The sequence below is a fragment of the Phoca vitulina genome, unplaced genomic scaffold, assembly GCF_004348235.1.
Source record: "Phoca vitulina isolate PV1807 unplaced genomic scaffold, GSC_HSeal_1.0 scaffold109, whole genome shotgun sequence".
NCBI lineage: Eukaryota > Metazoa > Chordata > Mammalia > Carnivora > Phocidae > Phoca > Phoca vitulina.
Genome location: NW_022589812.1, coordinates 729,388 through 751,741, shown reverse-complemented (window position 1 = coordinate 751,741; position 22,354 = coordinate 729,388). Strand labels below are relative to the sequence as shown.

Sequence of the window (22,354 nt, the reverse complement as noted above, 5' to 3'; positions counted from 1 at the left end):
CCGGGTACTTGCGCCCTGGCGCAATACTTGCGGGAAGCGCGATGCACGCTGGGAAACGTAGTCTTTACTGCAAACTAGCGCCTCTAAAATTATAATTTATTACAATGTGAAGGCTCTTCAGGTCTGAAGCCCCCTGAAGTGTTCCTTGAAATTGCTACTTTTTACTTATCTGTAAAAAGATAACCTCTTTCTTTGTGGTCTTTGGAAAACATACAACGATCACATTTTTTTCTCCGTAAATAAAAAATTGATGAATCCTAGATATCAACTCTAAGCCTCAAGACATCCCTACCCTTTTGCAAATCAGTGGGAAAACACGTCCAAGAAAGAAAGGTAACAGGTTCAAGATGGAACAAAAAGCCCCGAATGTTTTACCAAAGTTTCCTATCTAAACGTGTTACTAGTTTTCCAAAATATGTAGTTGCCCCTTCCCGTTTCCTAACTCGATTTAACCTTCTGTCTTTCTTGCTGAAAGTTCTTCCCGTGCCTATTTTTGCACATGGGGAATGAGTTTTTAAAGTGCCTATCACACACCAAAAAAAAGTGCCTATCACAAGTGTAGTTATGAAGAACAACTGAGATAAATTTCTTGCACAGTGCCTGGTACAAAAGCCTCACTATTAGCCCTTAGTAGGAGGAAAACTGGCTTAAAACTGGGATGGCTTGATGTCAGTCTTGTCTGTCATTAATTGCTCAATTCACTTCACTGTTCCTGGCCTCAGTTTCCTCATCCATAAAATGAGGGAATCATTAAAATCCCTTCCGGCTTTAAAGTATGATTGTGCCTCTTTTGCTATGCTCTTTCATTCCCTCAGAATATGAAAAATCCTTCTAGAGTCGACCGAATTCAGTCTCCTGAGATAATACTTACCCACTGAGACTGTTGTGAGAATAAATGAGATAACGCATAAACACTTGCTAGCACAGAACCTAGAACTTGGTAAGCGCTCCACATTTGTGAGCTGTACTCCCTAAGCACTATTATTTCCTCCCACGAGAATGTAAACCCCAGGAGAGCAGAGACCCTGTTGGTCCTGTACACTCGTGTATCTTGAGCGCCTGGATTGCTGTTTGCACATCTTGAATTGAATAAATACAGCAGTCTAAACGTCCTGCCCCTGCACGGTTCCCTGGGCAGTTTCCTCAAGGGTAAAATCAGGAGGCACTAAGATGCCTTCCAGCCATACAACCGTGCGACCGCTCTTGTATTCCACCCCCTTCTGGAGTCTGAAAAACCTTGGTTGAAGTCCCGACTCCAGAATAATCCAAAGCTATTTTGGAACGTGAGCCTAGGGCCTGAGCCCACTTCCGTTGCCATGGCAGCGGCTCCGCCCCCGAGCCCTGCAGATCCCCCGCCCTGATTGGCTGGACGCCCGGCTCCCTCCCCGGATGCGGCCGCTGCCGCCATTGTGCGGCGCTGGTACCCCAAGAGGGTTCTCTCTGTGGCGAGTGTCTTGGGCTTTCGCCCTCGCTTCTCGCTCTCTTGTCCGGGGAGCCCGGCGGGTCCGGGACTCCCGTCCGTGCCGGTGCGGGCGCCGGCATGTGGCTGTGGGAGGAACAGGGGGGCCTCCTGGGCCCCTTCTCCTTCCTGCTGCTGCTGCTGCTGCTGGTAACGCGTAGTCCGTTCAATGCCTGCCTCTTCACCGGCAGCCTCTACCTCTTGCTGCGCCTCTTCAGCTTTGAGCCTGTGCCCTCCCGCAGGGCCTTGCAGGTGCTCAAGCCCCGGGACCGCGTTTCCGCTATCGCCCACCGCGGCGGCAGCCACGACGCGCCCGAGAACACGCTGGCGGCCATTCGGCAGGTGAGTCCCCCACGCCTCGCGCCCCTCCGCACCCCCTGGGAGGTTGGACTTCTGCTTGACCTTCCGAAGGTTCTCCAGTATTCTCATGATAGGCTTCCCAGTTCCCCATTCGTCCAGAAGGAATATATCCAAGTGGCCCTCGATCCCTCTGAAGTCAGAAATCTCCCAACTTATTTATAGAACACAGCAAATACCTACATATTTGCTATATGCCAGGCACTGAGGATACAGTCATAAACAAGACAGAAAGGGTCCCTGCTTTCACAGAGCGTGCATTGGAATGTGGGAAATCGGCCTTATTAAACAAGTAAACACATAGATGAGATACTTTAAGAGAACGAAAAGTGTAATGAAGAAATAGGGTAACGGGACAAGGAATGACTGGGAGGAGGACTTAACGCTCTTTTAGATAGAGTAGTCAGAGAAATCCCCTCGCAAGACATGACTTGAACTGAAACTGGGATTATGAGAAGGAGCCAGCCTTGAATCTGGGAGAAAGGTGTTCCAGGAAAAGAGAAGAGCAAGTGCAAAATCCGGAGGTGGAAATGATGTTGGAATGTTCAGGTAACAGAATAGATACTAGTAGTTGAGTTTATTGTAAACGGATCACATTCACAGAAGTTGTGTTTACTTGTCCTCCAAATTATCCAGGTCATCTTCTTATCATCTTTTTCTCCAAACACACAGTTCATGCCAGACAACCCTGGCAGCTGGACTCCTGATAAATTTCTGCCTCTCTTTTTCACAAGAGTCTTAGGACAGACTCTTGCTCCCTCCAAGCTCCTGGCAGTCTCCTGACTTCATAATAATGATAGTTTGCATAGTATGAGAGATTTTCAGTTGTATAGGCACTTTTGCATCTGTGGAAATACATCTGATCCTCACATTTCTTTGAGACATTATTTTAACATTGAATGGGTAGGAAAACTGACTCAAATACTTGCAGCTCCTAGAATTCAGGGTTCCAAGCCCTAGGGCTCTTTGTCAGAGATTAGACTGTGTTCCAGGATATAAAAACTTGGACTCACTGTCCAGCTAGACACAGACAGTATTACATAATGAGCAAGTTACTTAAGTTGTCTTTGTCCCAGTCAGAGTCCTGAGTAGGTAGGGTGTGGAAGCAAGGCACCCTAGGGCACCTCTCTTCATTTTAGCCCCACCCCAACCTCAGTTTCCCTATCTGTAAAATAGGAATGATATTGGTATCCAACTAATAGGTTGTGATTCAATGAGGTAGTCCACAGAAAGTGCTTGGCCTATGATAAGACCTCCACAAATGGAAGCTCTTTGGACCAATAATCTAAAGATGGCTTCATTTTTAAAAAATCATTTCAGGATAAAGGTAAAAAATTTAAGTCTGAAGAAGGAAGGGAGTGAGGAAGGCAGCTGTTAATTTGTGGAGGACAGCTGACTCTGTTTGTAAATCAAGTTAGACTTCTCTTTTTTTTCTTTTTTTTAAAGATTTTATTTATTTATTTGAGAGAGAGTGAGCACACAGGACCCAGGAGAGGGGCAGAGGGAGAGAGACAAGCAGACTCCCCTCTAAGTGTGGAGCCCTACGTGGGGCCCTGTCCCAGAACCCCGAGATCGTGACCTGAGCTGAAGTCAGATGCTTAACTGACTGAGCCACCCAGGCACCCCAAATTAGACTTCTCTTGCATGCTTCTTTCCCCTTCGTTCTTTTTTTTTTTTTTTTAAAGATTTGATTTCTTTGACAGAGAGAGACACAGTGAGAGAGGGAACACAAGCAGGGGGAGTGGGAGAGGGAGAAGCAGGCTCCCCGCTGAGCAGGAAGCCTGATGCGGGGCTCGATCCCAGGACCCTGGGATCATGACCCAAGCCGAAGGCAGACGCTCAACGACTGAGCCACCCAGGTGCCCCCTCCTTCGTTCTTTGTGGTGTTTTTGTTTTTGTTTTAAGTTTATTTTTTTTAGTAATCTCTACACCCATCGTGGGACTTGAACTCACAACCCTGAGATCAAGTCACATGCTCTACTGACTGAGCCAGCCAAGCGCCCCAATATCTTTATATTTATTTTTAAATAGAAAGCTAGAAAAGCTTCTCTGTCTCCCTTCCATCACAATAAACCAAGGGGAGGGGTGCCTGGCTGGCTCAGTTGGAAGAGCATGCAACTCTTGTTCTCAGGGCTGTGAGTTCAAGCCCCGCGATGGGTGTAGAGATCACCTGAAAGTAAAATCTCAATAAATAAATAAATAAATAGAAATAGAAAGATGGTGAAGAATGTATTTTACATTCTAACTTAAATTCAGATAGGTCAGGTGAAGTAATGTAGCTACACAGGAGAATGGTCATGAAAAGAAAGATACTTACAGGGAAAAAAGTACATAGTTGTCATTGACTTCCATTTCACCTTACGTTTATGTAAGTTGCCTTAAAGCATAACTCAGTGTTAATTGAACACAGAAGGCATTCCTAAGTGTTTATCAATGATGTGGTTTGGCCAGGAACATGATTGACTGAATATGAATCATATTAAATGAGGAAATATGTATTTGAAATACACATACACATACAGTGTTTCATATCCTGTTGTGTTGCAAGGGAATTAAAGTTAATTTCCGTTCATGTCTTGTATGTTTAGGTTGTTCATGTCTTTAATATATGTAATAAGATAAACATTGTGCCAAGTTCCTGGTCTTAAGAGGAAATGATATGATAATTCCGCTCATTCCAATATAAGGTTATTATGGATGAACTTTTTAGCTATAACAGAATTTAGCTGCTGAATACAAACTGCAGAATACAAGGTCGCATCCTCCCCTTGACTTCAAAAGGAATATGTAGCTTATTTCCATCAAAGTATGTTTTTTGTCCTATTCTTGCTCCCTTTGTGTGTTTGCAGCTCATAATTCATATTCTTAAACATTTTACTATGTAAATAATCAGGAAAGACATTCTGAGAATGGTAGAATTTCTGATAGATTATAAAGTAGATACAGAAGGAAAAACTTGAGAGAGGTGAAATGGATGGATTCCAAAAAACAGATACATGACAGTGACAGAGGAATTAAATTATACCTACAGTCCATTCTCCACCTAGGAGCCAGAGTGCAGCTTTAGAAGTATAAATCAGATTATATACTGCCCTTATTTAAAATCCTCCAGTGGGAATTCTTAATCTCAGGAAACAAACTGAAGGTTGCTGGAGTGGGGGGTGGGGTGGGAGGGATGGGGTGGCTGGGTGATAGACACTGGGGAGGGTATGTGCTACGGTGAGCACTGTGAATTGTGTAAGACTGTTGAATCACAGACCTGTACCTCTGAAACAAATAATACATTATATGTTAAAAAAAAAAAAAAAAGGAAGATAGGAAGGGAAAAATGAAGGGGGGGATATCAGAGGGGGAGACGAACCCATGAGAGACTACGGACTCTGAGAAACAAACTGAGGGTTCTAGAGGGGGGGGGGGGGGGGGGGATGGGTTAGCCTGGTGATGGGTATTAAAGAGGGCACGTATTGAATGGAGCATTGGGTGTTATACGTAAACAATGAATCATGGAACACTACATCAAAAACTAATGATGTAATGTATGCTGATTAACATAACATAATAAAATAAAATAAAATAAAATCCTCCAGTGGTTCTCTATTGGAATTAAATAAAATGCAAACACATTCTATCTTATACCCTTCTCAAAACCCCTGCTCCTGTTCCAACCACCCTGGGTGCTTGTTAGGACACTTTTGGCTTCATGTAATAGAGACTCAGACTTCACATATCTCAAACAATATGGGATGCCTGGGTGGCTCAGTTGGTTAAGTGTCTGCCTTCGGCTCAGGTCATGATCCCGGAGTCGGAGGATCGAGTCCCGCATCAGGCTCCCTGCTCTGCGGGAAGCCTGCTTCTCCCTCTCCCTCTGCTACTCCCCTGCTTGTGCCCCTCTCTCTCTAATAAATAAATAAAAATCTTTTAAAAAAACCACAAATACCTCAAACAATAAGGAGACTTAATATCTCACATAACAAGAATGCGGGAGAGAGGTGACTTGCAGGTTGGTTTTTGGGTTTTTGTGTTGTTTGTTTTTAGATTTTATTTATTTATTTGACAGAGAGAGAGCACAAGCAGGGGGAGCGGCAGGCAGAGGGAGATGCAGACTCCCCGCTGAGCAGGGAGCCTGATGCAGGACTCGATCCCAGGACCCCGGGATCATGACCTGAGCTGAAGGCAGACGCTTAACTGAATGCGCCACCCAGGCGCCCCCAGGATGGTTTATTTAGCTGTTCAGTTTATACTCATGGAGGACTCGGGTTCTGTTGCGCTCCCTGCTCTGCCACCTGCAGCATATTTACTAGCCCTCGTTGTAGTTGCCCCGTGGCCATTGCAGCCCCGGGCATCACATTCTTGAACATCACCATCCAGTCTCAATCCCTCTTCCATATGCCTTTCCCAGAAGTCTCCATCACATACACACAGAGGGATTGGAAATAGTTCACTTACTCTGAACATAAGAGAAAGCTGAACAATGGGGCAAGAACAGGTCTCTACCAGCGGGGAAGAAGAAGGGGAATAGATTTGGGTAGACAGTCAACACTCTGTGGCTCCATCCTACATTGTGGTCTTTGTATTATACTTGCTCTTTCTTCTGCTTGGGAAACTCTTCCCCTGGATCTTCATATGGTTAGCTCCCTTAGTCATTAAGGTCTCAGCTCACATGTCATATTCTTAGAGAGGCCTTCCTTGACTGCCTTGTCTAGTGACCCCCACTGGCCTTAACCTTCACATTACCCTTTATTTTCTTTTTCAAAACATTTATCACTATCATAATTTACATGTAACATGTTTGTAATCTGTTTCTCCCTAGTGAAATATAAGATCCATGATCCTTTTCTTTCTTGTTCACCACTCTCTCCTCACTGCTTAGAACATTGCCTGATATCTAGTAGGCACTCGATAAGTATTTGTTGGAAGGATTGTGATGTACTAATAGCCAATAAACGCACAAGAAAAGATATTCAACATTATCAGTCATCAGGGAAATGGAAATCAAACCCACAATGGAATTCCCCTTAGCGTAGCTATAAACAGAAAGACAATAACAGGTATTGACGAGGATGTGGAGAAATTGGAACTTTCATACACTGCTGGTGGGAAAAACTGTCTGGCAGTTCCTTAAAAGGTTAAACACAGAGTTACCATTCGATCCAGCAATAACACTCCTAGATATATACATATATCTAAAAGAATTGAAAACATACATCATGCAAAAACTTGTACAGAAATGTTCATAGCATTATTAATAGCCAAAAGTGGAAACAACAGAAATATCCATCAGCTGATGAATGGATAAGTAAAATGTGATATATCCATACAATGGAATAGTATTCAGCAAGAAAAAGGAATGAAGTCCTGGTACATGTTACAACATGAATGAACCTTAGAAACATGCTAAGTGAAAGAAAAAAAGCCAGTCACAGAAGACTGCATATTATATAATTCTATTAAATAAAATGTCCAGAATGAGCAAATCCATAGAGATAGAAGTAGATTAGTAGTTGCCAGGAATGGGGACTGACTGCTAACAGACACAAGATTTCTTTTTGAGGTGATGAAAATATTCTAAAAGTGATTGTGTTGGTGGTTGCTGGGCTCTGTGAATTTAATTTTTAAAAAACCAGGAGCGCCTGGGTGGCTCAGTTGGTTAAGCATCTGCCTTCAGCTCAGGTCATGATCCCAGCGTCCTGGGATTGGTCCCCGCATCAGGCTCCGTGCTCAGCAGGAGCTTCTCCCTCTCGCTCTGCCTGCCTGCCTGCCTATCTGCTTACTTGTGATCTCTCTCTCTCTCTGTCAAACAAACAAACAAACAAATAAATCTTTAAAAAAACAAAACAAAACAAAAACCATTGAATTGTAGACTTTAAACGTGAATTACATGGTATGTGAATAGTCTCAAAGCTAAAAAGAAGATGTGATTCTGAACTTCGTCAGATTGAAAAATCTCTACCAAAAAACATTGTGCCATTCTGTGTTCTAATAGTGGAATCTATGGTTTTCTTCATTGTCAGTAAACACAAATTAAGTTCTTTCTGTGTATGAAGTTATAGTATAAGGTTGGATATTTAAAAGATACTTTTCAGTGAAACATTTAAAAAGCCATGTAAATATAACGAATTTGTTAAAGCAAATACTTTTTAAATCAATTTTATCAAAGTATAATTTACATCAATAAAAGGCAGACATTTTCAGTGTACAGTTTGATATATTTTGATAAATATATATACCTGGGTAACCATCACCTTAATCCATTTCTGTCACCCCAGAAAGTTCCTTTGTGCTCTTTGGAGTTAACCCCCCACTCACACCTCTGCCCCAAGGCAAGCATTGATACTACACTGTGCTATTCTATTACTAAACTATTAGTATAGTTTTTAGGGCACCTGGGTGGCTCAGTTGTTAAGCATCTGCCTTCGGCTCAGGTCATGATCCCGGGGTCCTGGGATCGAGCCCCGCATTGGGCTCCCTGCTCTGCCGGGAGCCTGCTTTTCCCTCTCCCTCTGCTTGCCTCTCTGCCTACTTGTGCTCTCCCTATCTCTCTCTTTGTCAAATAAATAAATAAAATCTTTAAATAAAATACACTATTAGTATAGTTTTTAAATAAATTTTTTCATTTTTAATAAAATTTTAATAAAATTACAATATTTTTATAAACCAGTTTATGTGAGATTTGTATGTTTAGAAGAAAAAATACTATTATAAGGAATTTCTCGAAATTAAAAGATGAATGTGAATTATATACTAATATGTGAATTTAATACAGGAGTTTATCTTTTTGTCTCTATAACTGGAATAACAAAAGTATCGGTAAAGAAAGTTGAGAGCAGTCATTAGAAGATATGGTCTGAGAAACTAATATGGTGGTTCTTTTATAAAGCTTTTGCTTGGGGCCTTAATAAACTACTCAGAAAAGACAAATAAATGAACTCATTAGTTCTAGTAATCTTGCTAAAATTTAGTGTCTTACCACTGTTATTTTTTGTGTTGTAACCAAATAGAGATGGCCCTACTGGATACAAATATAATTGAACCAATTATAGTGCTGGCCTCAGGGAATAAGGATAACATTTGTGTTACAGTGAGAGAGATGCACTGTGAATACTGAAAATGTGATCTTGTTTTATGTCTTAAATGATACAACCCATGTTAATTTACCAGTGCGTCCTTCTGTCTTTAACTTAGAAAAGATACCTTTTAATCTTATAAAAAGATTAATATAACTTAACCAGTGTAAGATGTGAGCACTATTGTAATGACTTTTTCACTGAGATGGGTTTTTTTGAATCATAAGAGCTTATGCTGAGTGCCAACTTTGAGCCAGGCACCAAGCTTGGTAATTTAAATGCATTATTTCCAAGTCCTTACGTCTCTTAAGATCATTAGAGAAGTATCATCTTTTTTTTTAAGATTTTATTTAGAAAGAGCATGTGTGTGTGCACACATTAAGAAAGGGAGAAAAGCAGAGGGAGAGGGAGAGAGAGAATCTCAAGCAGACTCTGCTCTGAGGGCAGAACCTCACACAGAGCTTGATCCACAACCCTGAGGTCATGACCTGAGCTGAAATCAGGAGTTGGTCAGAGTTGGTCGCTTAACCAACTGAGCCACCCAGACGCCCCGAAAAGTATCATGTTAAAAATGATGAAACTGAACCTAGAGTATGATAAGTAACTAGATGATACAGCCAGTGAGTGATGGATTTGGGGTTCTTAGAGGAGGAAATCTTGGTCATAATATGAAAATCAAACTTTGAAGCTTAGAAGAAAATAGAGTTGTACTGTATCTTTATAAATGGGGATAGGGAAGGATTTAAATAAAAGAGAATAATCTATGCCCATAAAGGACATGATTGATAAATTCGACTGTATTAAAATTAAAAATGTGTTAAAAAGAACACAATAAATAACAATGGCTAACAATTATTGAATGCCTGCTGTGCATTAGTACAGAGCTGTATGCTGTTCCCAGGTACTTGGGTACTTAAGTGTGTAGCAAATATATGAAGACCTTATAAGGGAATGACACAGGAATGATGCTCATCAACTTTAAGATGGAGAGGAAGGGGGAGAAATCTCCCTGTGTCTGTAGTGTCAGTAGTAAACATACAGTGCTTAAGAGTACAGCCTCTACCACGTCGTAGTTTGTACAACCCAGAGCCAGTTTCTTAATTTCTGTTTCCTCATCTGAAAATGAGAATCTTAATACTACCTAAGGGTGGTGGGAATCAAATGAGTTAATATATTTAAAGCATTTAGAATAGTGCCTGATTATATAGAAAAGGCTCAGTAAATAGTAACTATTATGTGTTTTAGGGCAGCAAGAGATTGAAGCAAATGTGGCAAAATGTTAACATCTGTTAAGTCTTTTTTGCTATACACTGCTGTGTGTGTTTGCCTAATTAAAATTTTTTTAAATTTAAAATCTTGATCATAATGAGCATTTCATGTCTTCATTGTGACAAAGAAGCCAAGGAAGCAAACGTTGGGTCGTGTGTCTCAGAGGAACATGCTCAAGTTCTCTTTTTAGATAAATTCCAGTATACCTTATCGTGTTTACCAGCTTGTTGGCCAACAGCCAGTGCTGCTTATATAAACAAAATGTAGTGTCCCCTAGAAGCAGGCTTGGTGTTCCTGTTACAGAGGGTGGAGTTAAACCAACAAAAACCTGACTCCTTGTTTATGCCAAAGTGGTGCATATACAGCTAATCAACAAACACTGGGGAATCATCGGAGATGCTGTACCAAACGGAGTGTAGTAATCAGTGAAATTTGTCTAAATATTTGTAATTGTGAGCCACTAATGGCCCATAGAGTTAAAGCAACCAGAGAAAACTTAAGTTCCAGAAATTTCCCCATATACTACTGTGAGAATTGGAAGAGTGGGAAATTTTTTTTTTTTTTTAAGATTTTATTTATTTATGGGGCGCCTGGGTGGCTCAGTCGTTAAGCATCTGCCTTCGGCTCAGGTCATGATCCCAGGGTCCTGAGATCGAGCCCCGCACCGGGCTCCCTGCTCAGCAGGGAGCCTGCTTCTCCCTCTCCCACCCCACCCCCCGCCCCCGCTTGTGTTCCCTCTATCGCTGTCTCTCTCTCTGTGTCAAATAAATAAAAATCTTAAAAAAAAAAAGATTTTTTATTTATTTGAGAGAGTGAGAGAGCGATCACGAGCAGGGGGGAAAGGTAGAGGGAGAAGCAGACTCCCCACTGAGCAGGGAACCTGATGCAGGACACAATCCCAGGACCCTGGGATCATGACCTGAGCTGAAGGCAGACGCTTAACCGACTGAGCCACCCAGGTGCCCAAGACTGGGGAATTTAAAGTGTTTGAGGAATCCCTAAGTGTGCAAGTTGAAGTAAGGTTATCGGGAAAAGTAGAAACTGGGTGGGTTGCTATTTGGTATAAGAAGGAGAAGAAATCAGTAAGAGACACTGTCCACTTAGCTAGCACTGTTGGTCATCTTGAGCATGTAGATTGTAAAGTGACATCTGTGGCCACTTGTCATTAATATTGTTCATGTTTTTGTTAAGGCAGCTAAGAATGGAGCAACAGGTGTGGAGTTGGACATTGAGTTTACTTCTGACGGGATTCCTGTCTTAATGCACGATAACACAGTCGATAGGACGACTGATGGCACTGGTCGATTGTGTGATTTGACATTTGAACAAATTAGGAAGCTTAATCCTGCAGCAAACCACAGGTTAAGGTAAGTGGTTCATTGTCACTTAAACGTACCTTTCATCTTCTGTTGGGGATCACAGAAAGACACTGGCACCTTCTAAAGACACTGGCATCTTCTGCTCCAGGGGAATTATTGTTTTGTGTTTTGTTTTGAACTACATACAGGTTTACCAAGTAATGAGCAGGGTGCCAGGAACAACTGAAATATGTTTTTCATCTTTTCCCACTGTGGCCAGATTTGGCCTGGGAATTATTCTCAAGACAATAAACTGTCTAGTCACTAACATTAGTAACATTAGAGAGTTACTTTGTACTATCCTATAAATTTTATATATAAGAAATTTATAGAATATCTGTATCTCAGAATTAGTCCTATAAGATACTCCACAAGAAAAGAGTTTTATGATCAACTAAGATCAAGCACTATACTCTAGATGTTCCCTTTAGGGATAAACAGTCCACATCAATCAGTTATTACCTTTAATGTTTCTCAAAGATGTATGACTACAAACCCCACACCATTCCCACCATAAACAGCTATAAACATGTTGGAATGAGTATACTGGGTAATATACTTTGGAATATGATTATCTAAATCCCTCTCTTCTTTGTAATACTGAAAAATGTATGCTCACTGTTACTCATGTTGTATCATTCTCTCAACAATGATCAATACTCTTTGAGTATTAAGTATTTGACCTAGTGGTCATGTTATAGTCCTCCCTAAAAGATGATTCAGACTTTATTTTCCTAGGATCCCGAAAGAAAAGTCAACCAAAGGAAATTATACTTTAATCTAGAAAGAGTATTGGTAACACTTGAAAGTTCTGAGTGCAAGCTGCTGGAATTGCTCTTTGCAATATTCAGATATTTCATTGTTCTGTTACCTGCGAGGGAAAGGCTAGTTTTAATATTACAGTGACATTGCAGCTAAGAGGTCAGCTTCAAAGTCAACAATTAAAGCAAAAAATGCTCAGGGTCATCGTCACCCATAAAATCCTTTAAGAAGGCATGATATTGTGAATAGATCATCCAGGCAGAAAATCAGTAATGAAATTGTCTTTGAACGACACATTAGATCAGATGGGCATGACAGATATATACAGAACATAACATCCAAAAACAAGAGAGTATATATTCTTTCAAGTGCACATGGAGCATTCTCCAGGATAGATCACATGTTAGGCCACAAAACAAGTCTCAATAAATTTAAAAAGACTGAAATCATATCATGCATCTTTTCTGACCACAGCGGTATAAAGCTAGCAATCACTCACAAGAAAAAGCTGGAAAAAAACCACAAACACACAGAGGCTAAATGACATGCTACTAAACAACCAATGAGTCAACAAAGAAATCAAAGAAGAAATTTTTAAAAATGTATGGAGACAGATGAGAATACAATAGTCCAAAATCTTTGGGATACAACAAAAGCAGTTCTAAAAGGGAATTTATAGCAATACAGGCCTATCTCAAACAATCAAACCTTACACCCAAAGAACTAGGAAAAGAAAAAGCCCAAGGTAAGTAAAAGGAAATAATAAAGATCAGTGCAGAAATAAATGAACTAGAGACTAAAAAAAAACAATAGAAAAGATCAATGAAACCAAAAGCTGATTCTTTGAAAAGATAAACAAAACTGATAAACTTTTAGCCAGGCTCATCAAAAATTACCTGTAATGATTCTGGAAATCTGTGGAGGAGAGAAACCACCGTATGAAAATGTTGGAGTCTATCATGTAAGCTGCTACCCTTAAATAAAATCCAAACTCTGGATTCTGTTCAATGTCTAAAATTACAAGGGGCCATTAACTTTAGTAAAAAAGACCATTGGCTTTGCTAAATTCTTCATGATCATATTCCATAATTTTATAAAGTTTCCAAGTTAAAGAAGTTGAATGATTTGGCGGGGGGGGCACCTTTTACAGAAGTTTTACAATCACCTTTGAGGCATTGCTATAAGTCTTGATTTGCTAATTGACTTTTGTATGTTAATAGGCTTGAACCTATTAATACACACATTAAGTAATACCTTAATTTGTTTTAGTACTTTCATTTAGTGGAACTACAGCAGAGCATATATAAAAAACTATTCATTCCCTCATTAATACACCTAAATAAACATTCACTTTTCCTTATACTCCAGTGCGTTTTAAAGAAAGGAGTATGTGAAAAATTTTAAACACATAAAAAACCTCTAGAAAGAGAAGGAAAATCAAATGAGAACCATCCTCTGGGTAACTGCTGCCCGTTACTGTGTTACACTGCATCATTCTACCTAGGTTTTTTTGTTTGTTTTTTTTTTACTACTTCTAATCTGTATTGAAAAATAGACATGAAGAACTAATTAAACACCTCTCTCATTTCAAAAGAAAAAAGTGCAATATGGGTGTCAGTATGCCATCTTAATGTCTTTAACATAGCCAGTCTTTGTCCTCCAATTGGAACTCATTGCATTTTCTTTGTTTGAACACCAGGTGAAGTCACTGGCTTGTGTTTATGGACCATGTTGTAGGAAAAATAGGTATTTTCTCTAGAATTATCTTCAACGTGGTTAGATGCTTATCCTGAGTGTGGGCCATAGAAACTAAGACTGGCCAAGGGAATAGCAAAGTCAGTGTCTCACCTCTCACTCCCAAAGAGTAGTCATTGAATAGAATGGCTGGCAGAATTGCCTGTACTGTTCAAATTATCTTTATCTTTTTTTATACCAAGATATTACACTTGAAATTATATAGTTGAGTAAGTATAAGTTAAGTCATATAGAATGAAATTTCATTATGTGAGAAAAGCTGATTTCTTATAAATTGGGCACTTAACATTCCTTTTCTTTATCAGAGAATTATGTATAAACATTTATTTTGAACAGTTGCACTTAAGTGCACAACAATACAGTGAACAGATTTATGTATTCCTAGGAATTTCTCCTGCATAAGGTTCTATTAGGGCAATTACAGTCTTAAATTTAAGTCTCAAGTTCTCCAGAAGTACTCTGCCTTTTGGTGAGTAGGGTTCCTAATTATATTATAAATCTAGTGATTTCCTAAAAATTAAGTGGTTTTGTTGTTGTTGCTGTTCTTTGGTCAAGGATATCTGATCTGGTTCAAGGACATTAAGTAAATTATCCTTAGACTTCAGTATGCTTAAAGAAAGGAAGTTAGGGAAAACACTCTTTCCTGTTGGTTGGGAGACATTTGTCAAACGTCTGTTCACTAAACTTTTATCTTTTTTCTCTTTCCTGCAATATACTATTCCTTTTCCCTCTCTTATAGGAATGATTTCCCTGATGAAAAGATCCCTACCCTGAGAGAAGCCGTTGCAGAGTGCCTAAACTATAACCTCACAATCTTCTTTGATGTCAAGGGCCATGCAAATATGGTACAGTTTATACCATAGACTTCACTTTTTTGAAAAGACCTCTTATTTAATTGCTAGTCATTTCCAAAATCAACTATAGATTTGCTACTTATCATTCTTAAATTATTTTTACAAATTATATTTGCTTATTAGAAGTTTACAATGCAAAAGTCACATCTTTAAGGAAATAGTAAATTATGGAACTCTTAACCTTTGATGGAACCTTTGAACAACTCCTGATATTCTACAACTAATACAAAATAGAGTTGGGTTTTTCTTACTTGCATAAATAGCATTTATAGAAGATATTAAATAAACCATAAAGAGGCACTTCAACTGACCTTATAAGAAAGAATTCAGGAGTTATACACAAGACCAGTTGCATCTGGCTGTAAGTTAATGGTTTTAGATGGACAACTGTGGACTGAATTTAAAGAGAACTCCCATACATAAAGTTTCTGATAGCTAATAGGATATTTATCTTTTACTTAGAGTTATCCTTCCTGTATGATTTCTATCCCTCATGTGTAGTTTTGTTATTCTATGATTGAGTAGATATACTTTTATGGTAAAATTACTATAATTTTTTTCAAATGTGTATGACATTCCTAAATAAAATTTTGCTTAAATTTTAGAACGTACACTTTTATTCACAAAAATATATTATTGCAATGGAAATCAATGGGAAAATATGGTTTAGATTACATTTGTTCACTTATAACCAGCTTTTCAAGTACAAATACTTTTTTTCTGCTTTTGGACAACTTATAGGTATTTTTCTCCCTTGCAGGTTATAATCAGTAATGGCCATCTACTGGTGGGGAATTCTGATGTCAATTTTTTTTATTCATCCTGGGATGTTGTTGAAACTAGTTGTTAAAACCTGAAATAAGAGCCTAAGTATATATTCTAACTTTAGCACAGGAAACTCTCATTTTTGAAGAAAGGAGAATGATGCTCTGACTCATTTATTATTCTGGTACATTCTGGTATTCTGATGTATAGTTGTATACATCTAGGTTTTCCCGTCAGTCTGCATCAGAATCACTAGGAATACCTATTAAAAGTACGAATTCCTGGGCCATATCACATAGAGAAGAAATTCTGAAAGTGTCTAGGATACATGATTAAGGAACTTGTATTTTTAATGAGCATCTCAGGTTTTGTTGATGATACTGCCCACGTTGGGATCCCTGATAGGTCCTACATCTCACCCATGGTGTACTGACCTTCATGCTTATCCTCTTAGAATAAAGAGAAAAAAGAAGAAAAAAAATTTTTTTTTTAATCCAGCTATTTGAGCTTTCTGGTTGGGTGCTCACAGGTGGTTTGGGCAAATTAAAACATAGTGATCTAATTCACCAGAATGGTAGTGTAAAGGACCAAGTGTAGCAAATTGGAGCTAGTAGAACACAGGAGCCAAGATCATGGGCTTTGGAGTCCAACAGACTGTGATTAAACTCTGTCACTTACTACAGTGAACCTTAACCTTGATATGCTTCAGTTTCCTCATGGGGGAGGGGGCGGATTGGGAATAATAAAACAAATGTCCACAAGTGTTGTCATAAGAATTAAATAAATAATGTAGGTGAAGAGTCAGATACAAGGCATATGTTAGTTCAGACAGCAAGACAACAGCTTTGGCTCTGTAGTTCACACTCTGTCACATTAGTGAAGGGGGGACAGGACATGAGTAATTTCTATGTTCTTTTTTCTTTTTTGGAATGCATTTTGTTGCTTACATTTGGTTATAGGTATGTGTGACTTTCCAAAATTTAGTGATATTTCAAAAATTATAATATAGTGACATCACATTCCACCTAATGCCTAGTCACCTCTGTTGTTAGCTGCTATTGATGCTCAATGGCCAAATCTGTTAATTCACTAGAGGTTACAAAATGTCAGTATTTTAGTTCAACCATTTCCTCTTCATTCATTTAACTGGGGACTACTACAAAAAGAAATGTCTGTTCACCTTAGGAAGCTCTTCCCAGTTCCTCCCTTATCCTATTATTCATGCCTCCATGTTGGTGATGAATGCCATTTCCTCTCAGTCCCCTGGACCGAGAACATCTACACTTAGTGTTCCCAGGCTGGTTGGCTCATGCTTCTGCCAGGAAAGGCAGAGGATAATAGAGTTGTGGGTATAAAAAGACTTTTCCTAGTGGCTAAACTGGGTTATAAGGAAAAGGTTTAAAATTTTGCTTCCAGCCTCAACTGGCTTGCCGCCTGCCATGCTTTCCAAAAAGTCTGACAAAAGGGATGAGCCTCTCAACAGAATAGTAAAGCAACAGTACTCCCACTTTCTCCCTATCTGCTGTAGATGTGAATTTAAGAAGGATCCAAATGGATGATGGAATCTTCCAATACTCCTTTCAGCATCCCCATATATTAGTAAAGTTCTGATTTATTTGATAGGGTTGTACTAATTATTGGCTGGGACTCTTACATTTAAATACGTGAATCTCTATGCTTTGCAGGCTACTGATGCTCTAAAGAAAATATATAAGGAGTTTCCTCAACTATACAATAATAGCATCGTCTGCTCTTTCTTGCCAGAAGTTATCTATAAGGTAAAATTCAGGATTTGTATTGTACATAATACTGTCTTAATTGATGGTGATAACAGAAATGGGCCAAGTAAGCATAAGATAGATGCCTGTTAAATGGAACTGAATTTCAGCTAAGAAATTCCTCTTTTGAAGTAAGTCAAGCAGAGAAAGACAATTATCATATGGTTTCACTCATATGTGGAACTTACATAAGCAATAGCACGGAGGACCATAGGGGAAGGGAGGGAAATCTGAAGGGGGAGGAATCAGAGTGGAAGACGAACCGTGAGAGACTATGAACCCTGGGAAACAAACTGAGGGTTTCAGAGGGGAGGGCTGTGGGGGGAGGGGGTAACAGGGTGATGGGTATTGAGGAGGGCACGTGCTGTGATGAGCACTGGGTGCTATACATAACTAATGAATCACTGAACACTACATCAAAAACTAATGATGTACTGTACAGTGGCTGACTGAACATAATAATAATAAAAAAAATTCCTCTTTTAACAAGAGAAATTCAGAAATGAGAATGAACTCATACCCCATTTTAAAATACCATGATTCCTCTTTAAGCTCCTTTTATATTGTTTACAGGCTCATTCAGATTAGTAAACATTCTCAGAACAAAGAATTATGTAGCTCTTCATCTCACTAAGTAACAGAATATACCTTTTAAAAAAAATAACTCTTAATGATGGAGAATTTAAAATACGCACAAAAGTCGATGGTAGTAAAATGAGCCCCCGTTTAACTGTGATCCAGCTTGTTTCATCCATATCTCCATTCATCTACCCCAGTATTATTTTGAAGTAAATTCCAGACATCATTTCATCCATAAAAATTGTTAAGTATCTTTAAAAAGTGATTCCCTTTTTTTTAAAACTATAGCCACAATACAGTCATTACCCCATCTAAAACTATTACTAAGTCCTTAAGATCATGAAATATCTAGTCAATATATAAATTTTTATTTGTCTCAGAAATATAAATGGGTTTTTGTTTTTCATAATTGTTAATTTGAATCAGGACCCAGCTAAAGACTACATACTATAATTTAAATCTTAGAACCTGTAAGTTCTCCTTCCCCCCCCCCCCTTGTGATGTATTTATTGAAGAAACCAGGTTGTTTTGTAGAGTTTACCCAAGTCCAGATTTTGCTTCCTATGTCATGATACAGTTTAACACATTCTTTTTCTGTATATATTTCCTGTAAATCGGTAGTGAGAGCAAAAGGCTTGATTAGTGGAGGTTCATTTATTCTTGGCAAGATAATCTCATAGGTGAGGGTATTTTTTCATCAGAAGACACATAACATCTGATTAACTCTTTTGTTGTTGTGTTGTCGTTTGCAACGTCAGTGGCCAGCTCTCAATTTACTAGGGGTTGCAAGATCTTAATATTTCAATTCTATCATTTCTTCATGTATTATTTAGGGGTGCCTGGCTGGTTGTGAGTTCAAACCCCACATTGGGCGTGGAGCCTACTTAAAAATAAAGAAACTGTCATTTACTATTTAGTTATGCATTTGGCAAATAAATGCTAATCTTGTCCTTTACTTACCAGTTTCCAAGATAATGTGTTGGTTCTGTGGCATTCTTCAACAGTGACCAACAGAGTGTGCATTTAAAATTTTACAGTGAGGGTGGAACCTATCCACATATAAACTGTCATTGAGATGAATAGGGTCATGGGGCTTTCAGACATTTGGATCCGTGTTTCCCAATCTTACTTGACCACAGAGGCCTTCAAAATGTTTGCTACATTGTCCAGAGGAGCACAGAGCATAGAGTGAAACATCCACATCTTCCTATTTCTCCTTGTCCTTCCCCAATCACTGCCCCTACTTCTCTCTCTGCTCTCTTCTTCTCACTTCCTTCTCACCCTACTTCCTTCCCCCCCCCCCCACCCCAACAAGCCTGTCTCAGTCATTTTTCTCTGGAAAGGATCAAAAGCTAACCAGCCCATCTGGAAATGATCATGGTTCCATCCTCACTGAGTTCTAATTACTTATCTCTGGCCAAAGTTTAAATTGATAACCAAATGAAAGTTTGTTCTTGTGACATTATGAAAATTTGACCCTGAGATTGTAGTTTACTCCTTTTAAAGGTAAGGACTTCGTGAAGGAAGTGTTCCTATTTATACTGTATATTAAATGCTTTACATCCATTACATTATTTACTGAAAGGATTTATGTCTATTTAGTAGACATGGGGGCCAGGGTACCATTATGGCCACTTCATCAGAACGAGAAAAATGAGAGGTATTGGACTTAAGATATGATACTTACTTTAATTTCCAAAATTGCTTTTCAGATGAGACAAACAGATCAGAATGTAGTAACGGCATTAACTCATAGACCTTGGAGCCTTAGCCATACAGGAGATGGGAAACCACGCTATGATGTTTTCTGGAAACAGTCCATGTTTGCGGTAATGGACATTTTGCTCGATTGGAGTATGCATAATATCCTGTGGTACTTGTGTGGAATTTCAGCTTTCCTCATACAAAAGGATTTTGTATCCCCGTAAGTTGGAAGGTTTTTTATCTTCTCCTGACACATTTCCTGAAATGCTCTTCTTGGAAAGGAAGGATTAACAGTGGGCATCCTGGATTGGATTTCACCCACAAAGCCCACCATACCTTTATTAAGGTGGAATGCCACTAGCTTCTTAGGTGGGAAGAGTTCAGGCATATTTCCCTGTTTCCAAAATAAGTTGGTCAAATATTCTTAGTTTTTAGTGCACTTTAAAAAATATATATACCTAAAAAAAAAAAAGAAAAAGAAAAAATAGAGGCGCCTGTGTGGCTCAGCCATTGGACGTCTGCCTTCAGCTCAGGTCATGATCTCCGGGTCCTGGGATCGAGCTCCTCATCGGGCTCCCTGCTCAGCGGGTAGCCTGCTTCTCCCTCTACTGTTCCCCGTGCTTGTGCTCTCTCACTCTCTCTGTCAAATAAATAAATGAAGTCTTTAAAAAAAAAAAAAGAAAAGAAAAAGAAACCTTCCAAAATCTGACGAAAGAGAGATTACATGTCCTTGTGACTGACTCCCTTTGAAAACCAACATAGAGTCCAGGGCAGAGCCACAGTGGAGACACCCTGTGAGTGCCTGCCTGCCTTACCCCTCCCACCTTTCTTCCTGCTCTGCTCCACGCTACAGAGACTTCGCACCATTGCTTCCAAGAAAACTTTCCATTCCCTACCTGCTAGCAATCTCTGACCTTTACTGTGGCAGTTTTATTGCTGTGTATTTTAGCTGATTAGAGTTGTTAGTTTCATATTATTTCAGGCATGCGTGTGTTCAAGTCAGTCAGTATTTGGTGTCTGCCCACAGTATTGCAAAGTATTATATTAAGAAGCTGAAGATGCTGTGGTAAAGAAAACCATGGTCCGCCCTCATGGAATTTATAGTCAAGTAGAAGAGATAGTTGCTCATCAAATTAAAAATCCAATAAATATAAAATTACAACTAAGATAAATGCTATGTAGAGAAAACAGTGTACGTATATACTATGTAATTTGACCTAATCAGGGGAGTTAGGGAAAACATCCCCAAGGAGATGACAACTAAGCTAAGGTTAGGAGGGTGAGTAGGAATGGGGTGGGAGGGTGGAGATCCAAGTCAGAGGGGAAACACATGCAAAAGTGTTACGGCAGGAAAGAGCCTAGTTCTTTCAAGAATTGAAAGAAAATCCATATTCCGTCACACAGAAAGGAAAGGGGAAGTACAGTATAAGACGAGGCCAAAGATTGGGTGGGATAAGCCAGGTACAGCCTCCAATAAGTACTTTTTTTTTTTTGGTGGAGGGTGTCTTTAGCAAGTCACTGAAGTGTTGTAAGCTGGAACAATGTGGAAGAGGTTCTGGTGCTGGGTTTTGGAACACTCCCTCTGATTGCACGCAGAGGCCCAGTTAAGAGGCTCTTTTGGGGCACTATTATTACTCAGTGAATACCATACTTAGTGACCATTATAGATTCCTGGAATAACTGGTCCTTATTCTAACAGGATGGGTTTTTCCTCTTCCTCCAGGGACTACTTGAAGAAGTGGTCAGCCAAAGGCATTCAGGTTGTTGCTTGGACTGTTAATACCTTTGATGAAAAAAGTTACTACGAATCCCATCTTGGTTCCAGCTATATCACTGACAGCATGTTGGAAGACTGTGCATCTCAGTTCTAGAATTTTCCCCCAGGGAGGAAACGTGGGTACAGAAGCTGCCTGCTGGCCTCATGCAGGGATATCAAAATACCTTTGTGCTAGCCCAAGCCCTGGGGAATCAGGTGGCTCACACAAGCAATAGTCGGTATTTGCATTTTTACCTGAACCAGAGCAAAACCTGGTTTTGCTTTGCTTGCTCCATGGAATGCCTGAGTTCAACAGTGTTGCTCTTGAAAATCTGGGTCTGCAAAAAGGCACAACAGCTCCTGCCCCAACCTAGCTGAGGCATACACCGAGACCCAGTGAGGATAAGCACAGATTGAGTTGTGCAGTTTGGGGATGCAGATGCAAATGCATGGGAAATGCATGATCACTCAAAGTTGACATTTTAAAACTTGACGCACTTATGTAATTTACTTATTTAAAATATTTGTATTCAGCTACATTATCAATGTACTATAGACATCAAACTTGTGACCATACTAATAAAATAATTAAAAGGAGCACTAAGGGAAAGCTGTACCGAGCATCATGCCCTGAGACATAAGGAATTTCGGGAAGCTGCTCTCTGCAAGCCAGGGGCCAGAGGCAACAGCCCCTGGGGAGGCAAAGAGAATGGTAGGGAAGTGTCGATACCAGCGCAAGGGATTGTTACGGCATCTTGAAATAACTACAGACCACTAGAGGGCAGGGTTATGCTCACTGGGGCGACTTGAGGACGGATGACAATGGAACTGCGAGAAACATCCAAGAACATCTAGGCTTATCCTCCTTTTACAAATAAGAAAACCAAAACCTGT

The 22,354-nt window shown here is 39.6% G+C and overlaps 1 protein-coding gene across 2 annotated transcripts; it reads left to right on the top strand.

Annotated features, from left to right (window-relative positions):
• Window positions 1-1,378: 1,378 nt before the first annotated feature.
• Window positions 1,379-22,122, top strand: LOC116628021 (glycerophosphodiester phosphodiesterase 1). Of its 2 annotated transcripts, none has more exons than XM_032398060.1 (6): window positions 1,379-1,801; window positions 11,341-11,516; window positions 14,764-14,869; window positions 17,329-17,421; window positions 19,713-19,924; window positions 21,428-22,122. In XM_032398060.1, the coding sequence occupies exons 1-6, from the start codon at window positions 1,541-1,543 to the stop codon at window positions 21,573-21,575; spliced, it is 996 nt and encodes a 331-aa protein (XP_032253951.1). In that variant the 5' UTR covers window positions 1,379-1,540; the 3' UTR covers window positions 21,576-22,122. The 2 variants fall into 2 exon arrangements, with proteins under 2 accessions (XP_032253951.1, XP_032253952.1); XM_032398061.1 differs by having other exon boundaries at window positions 11,345-11,516; window positions 21,428-21,954.
• Window positions 22,123-22,354: the final 232 nt, after the last annotated feature.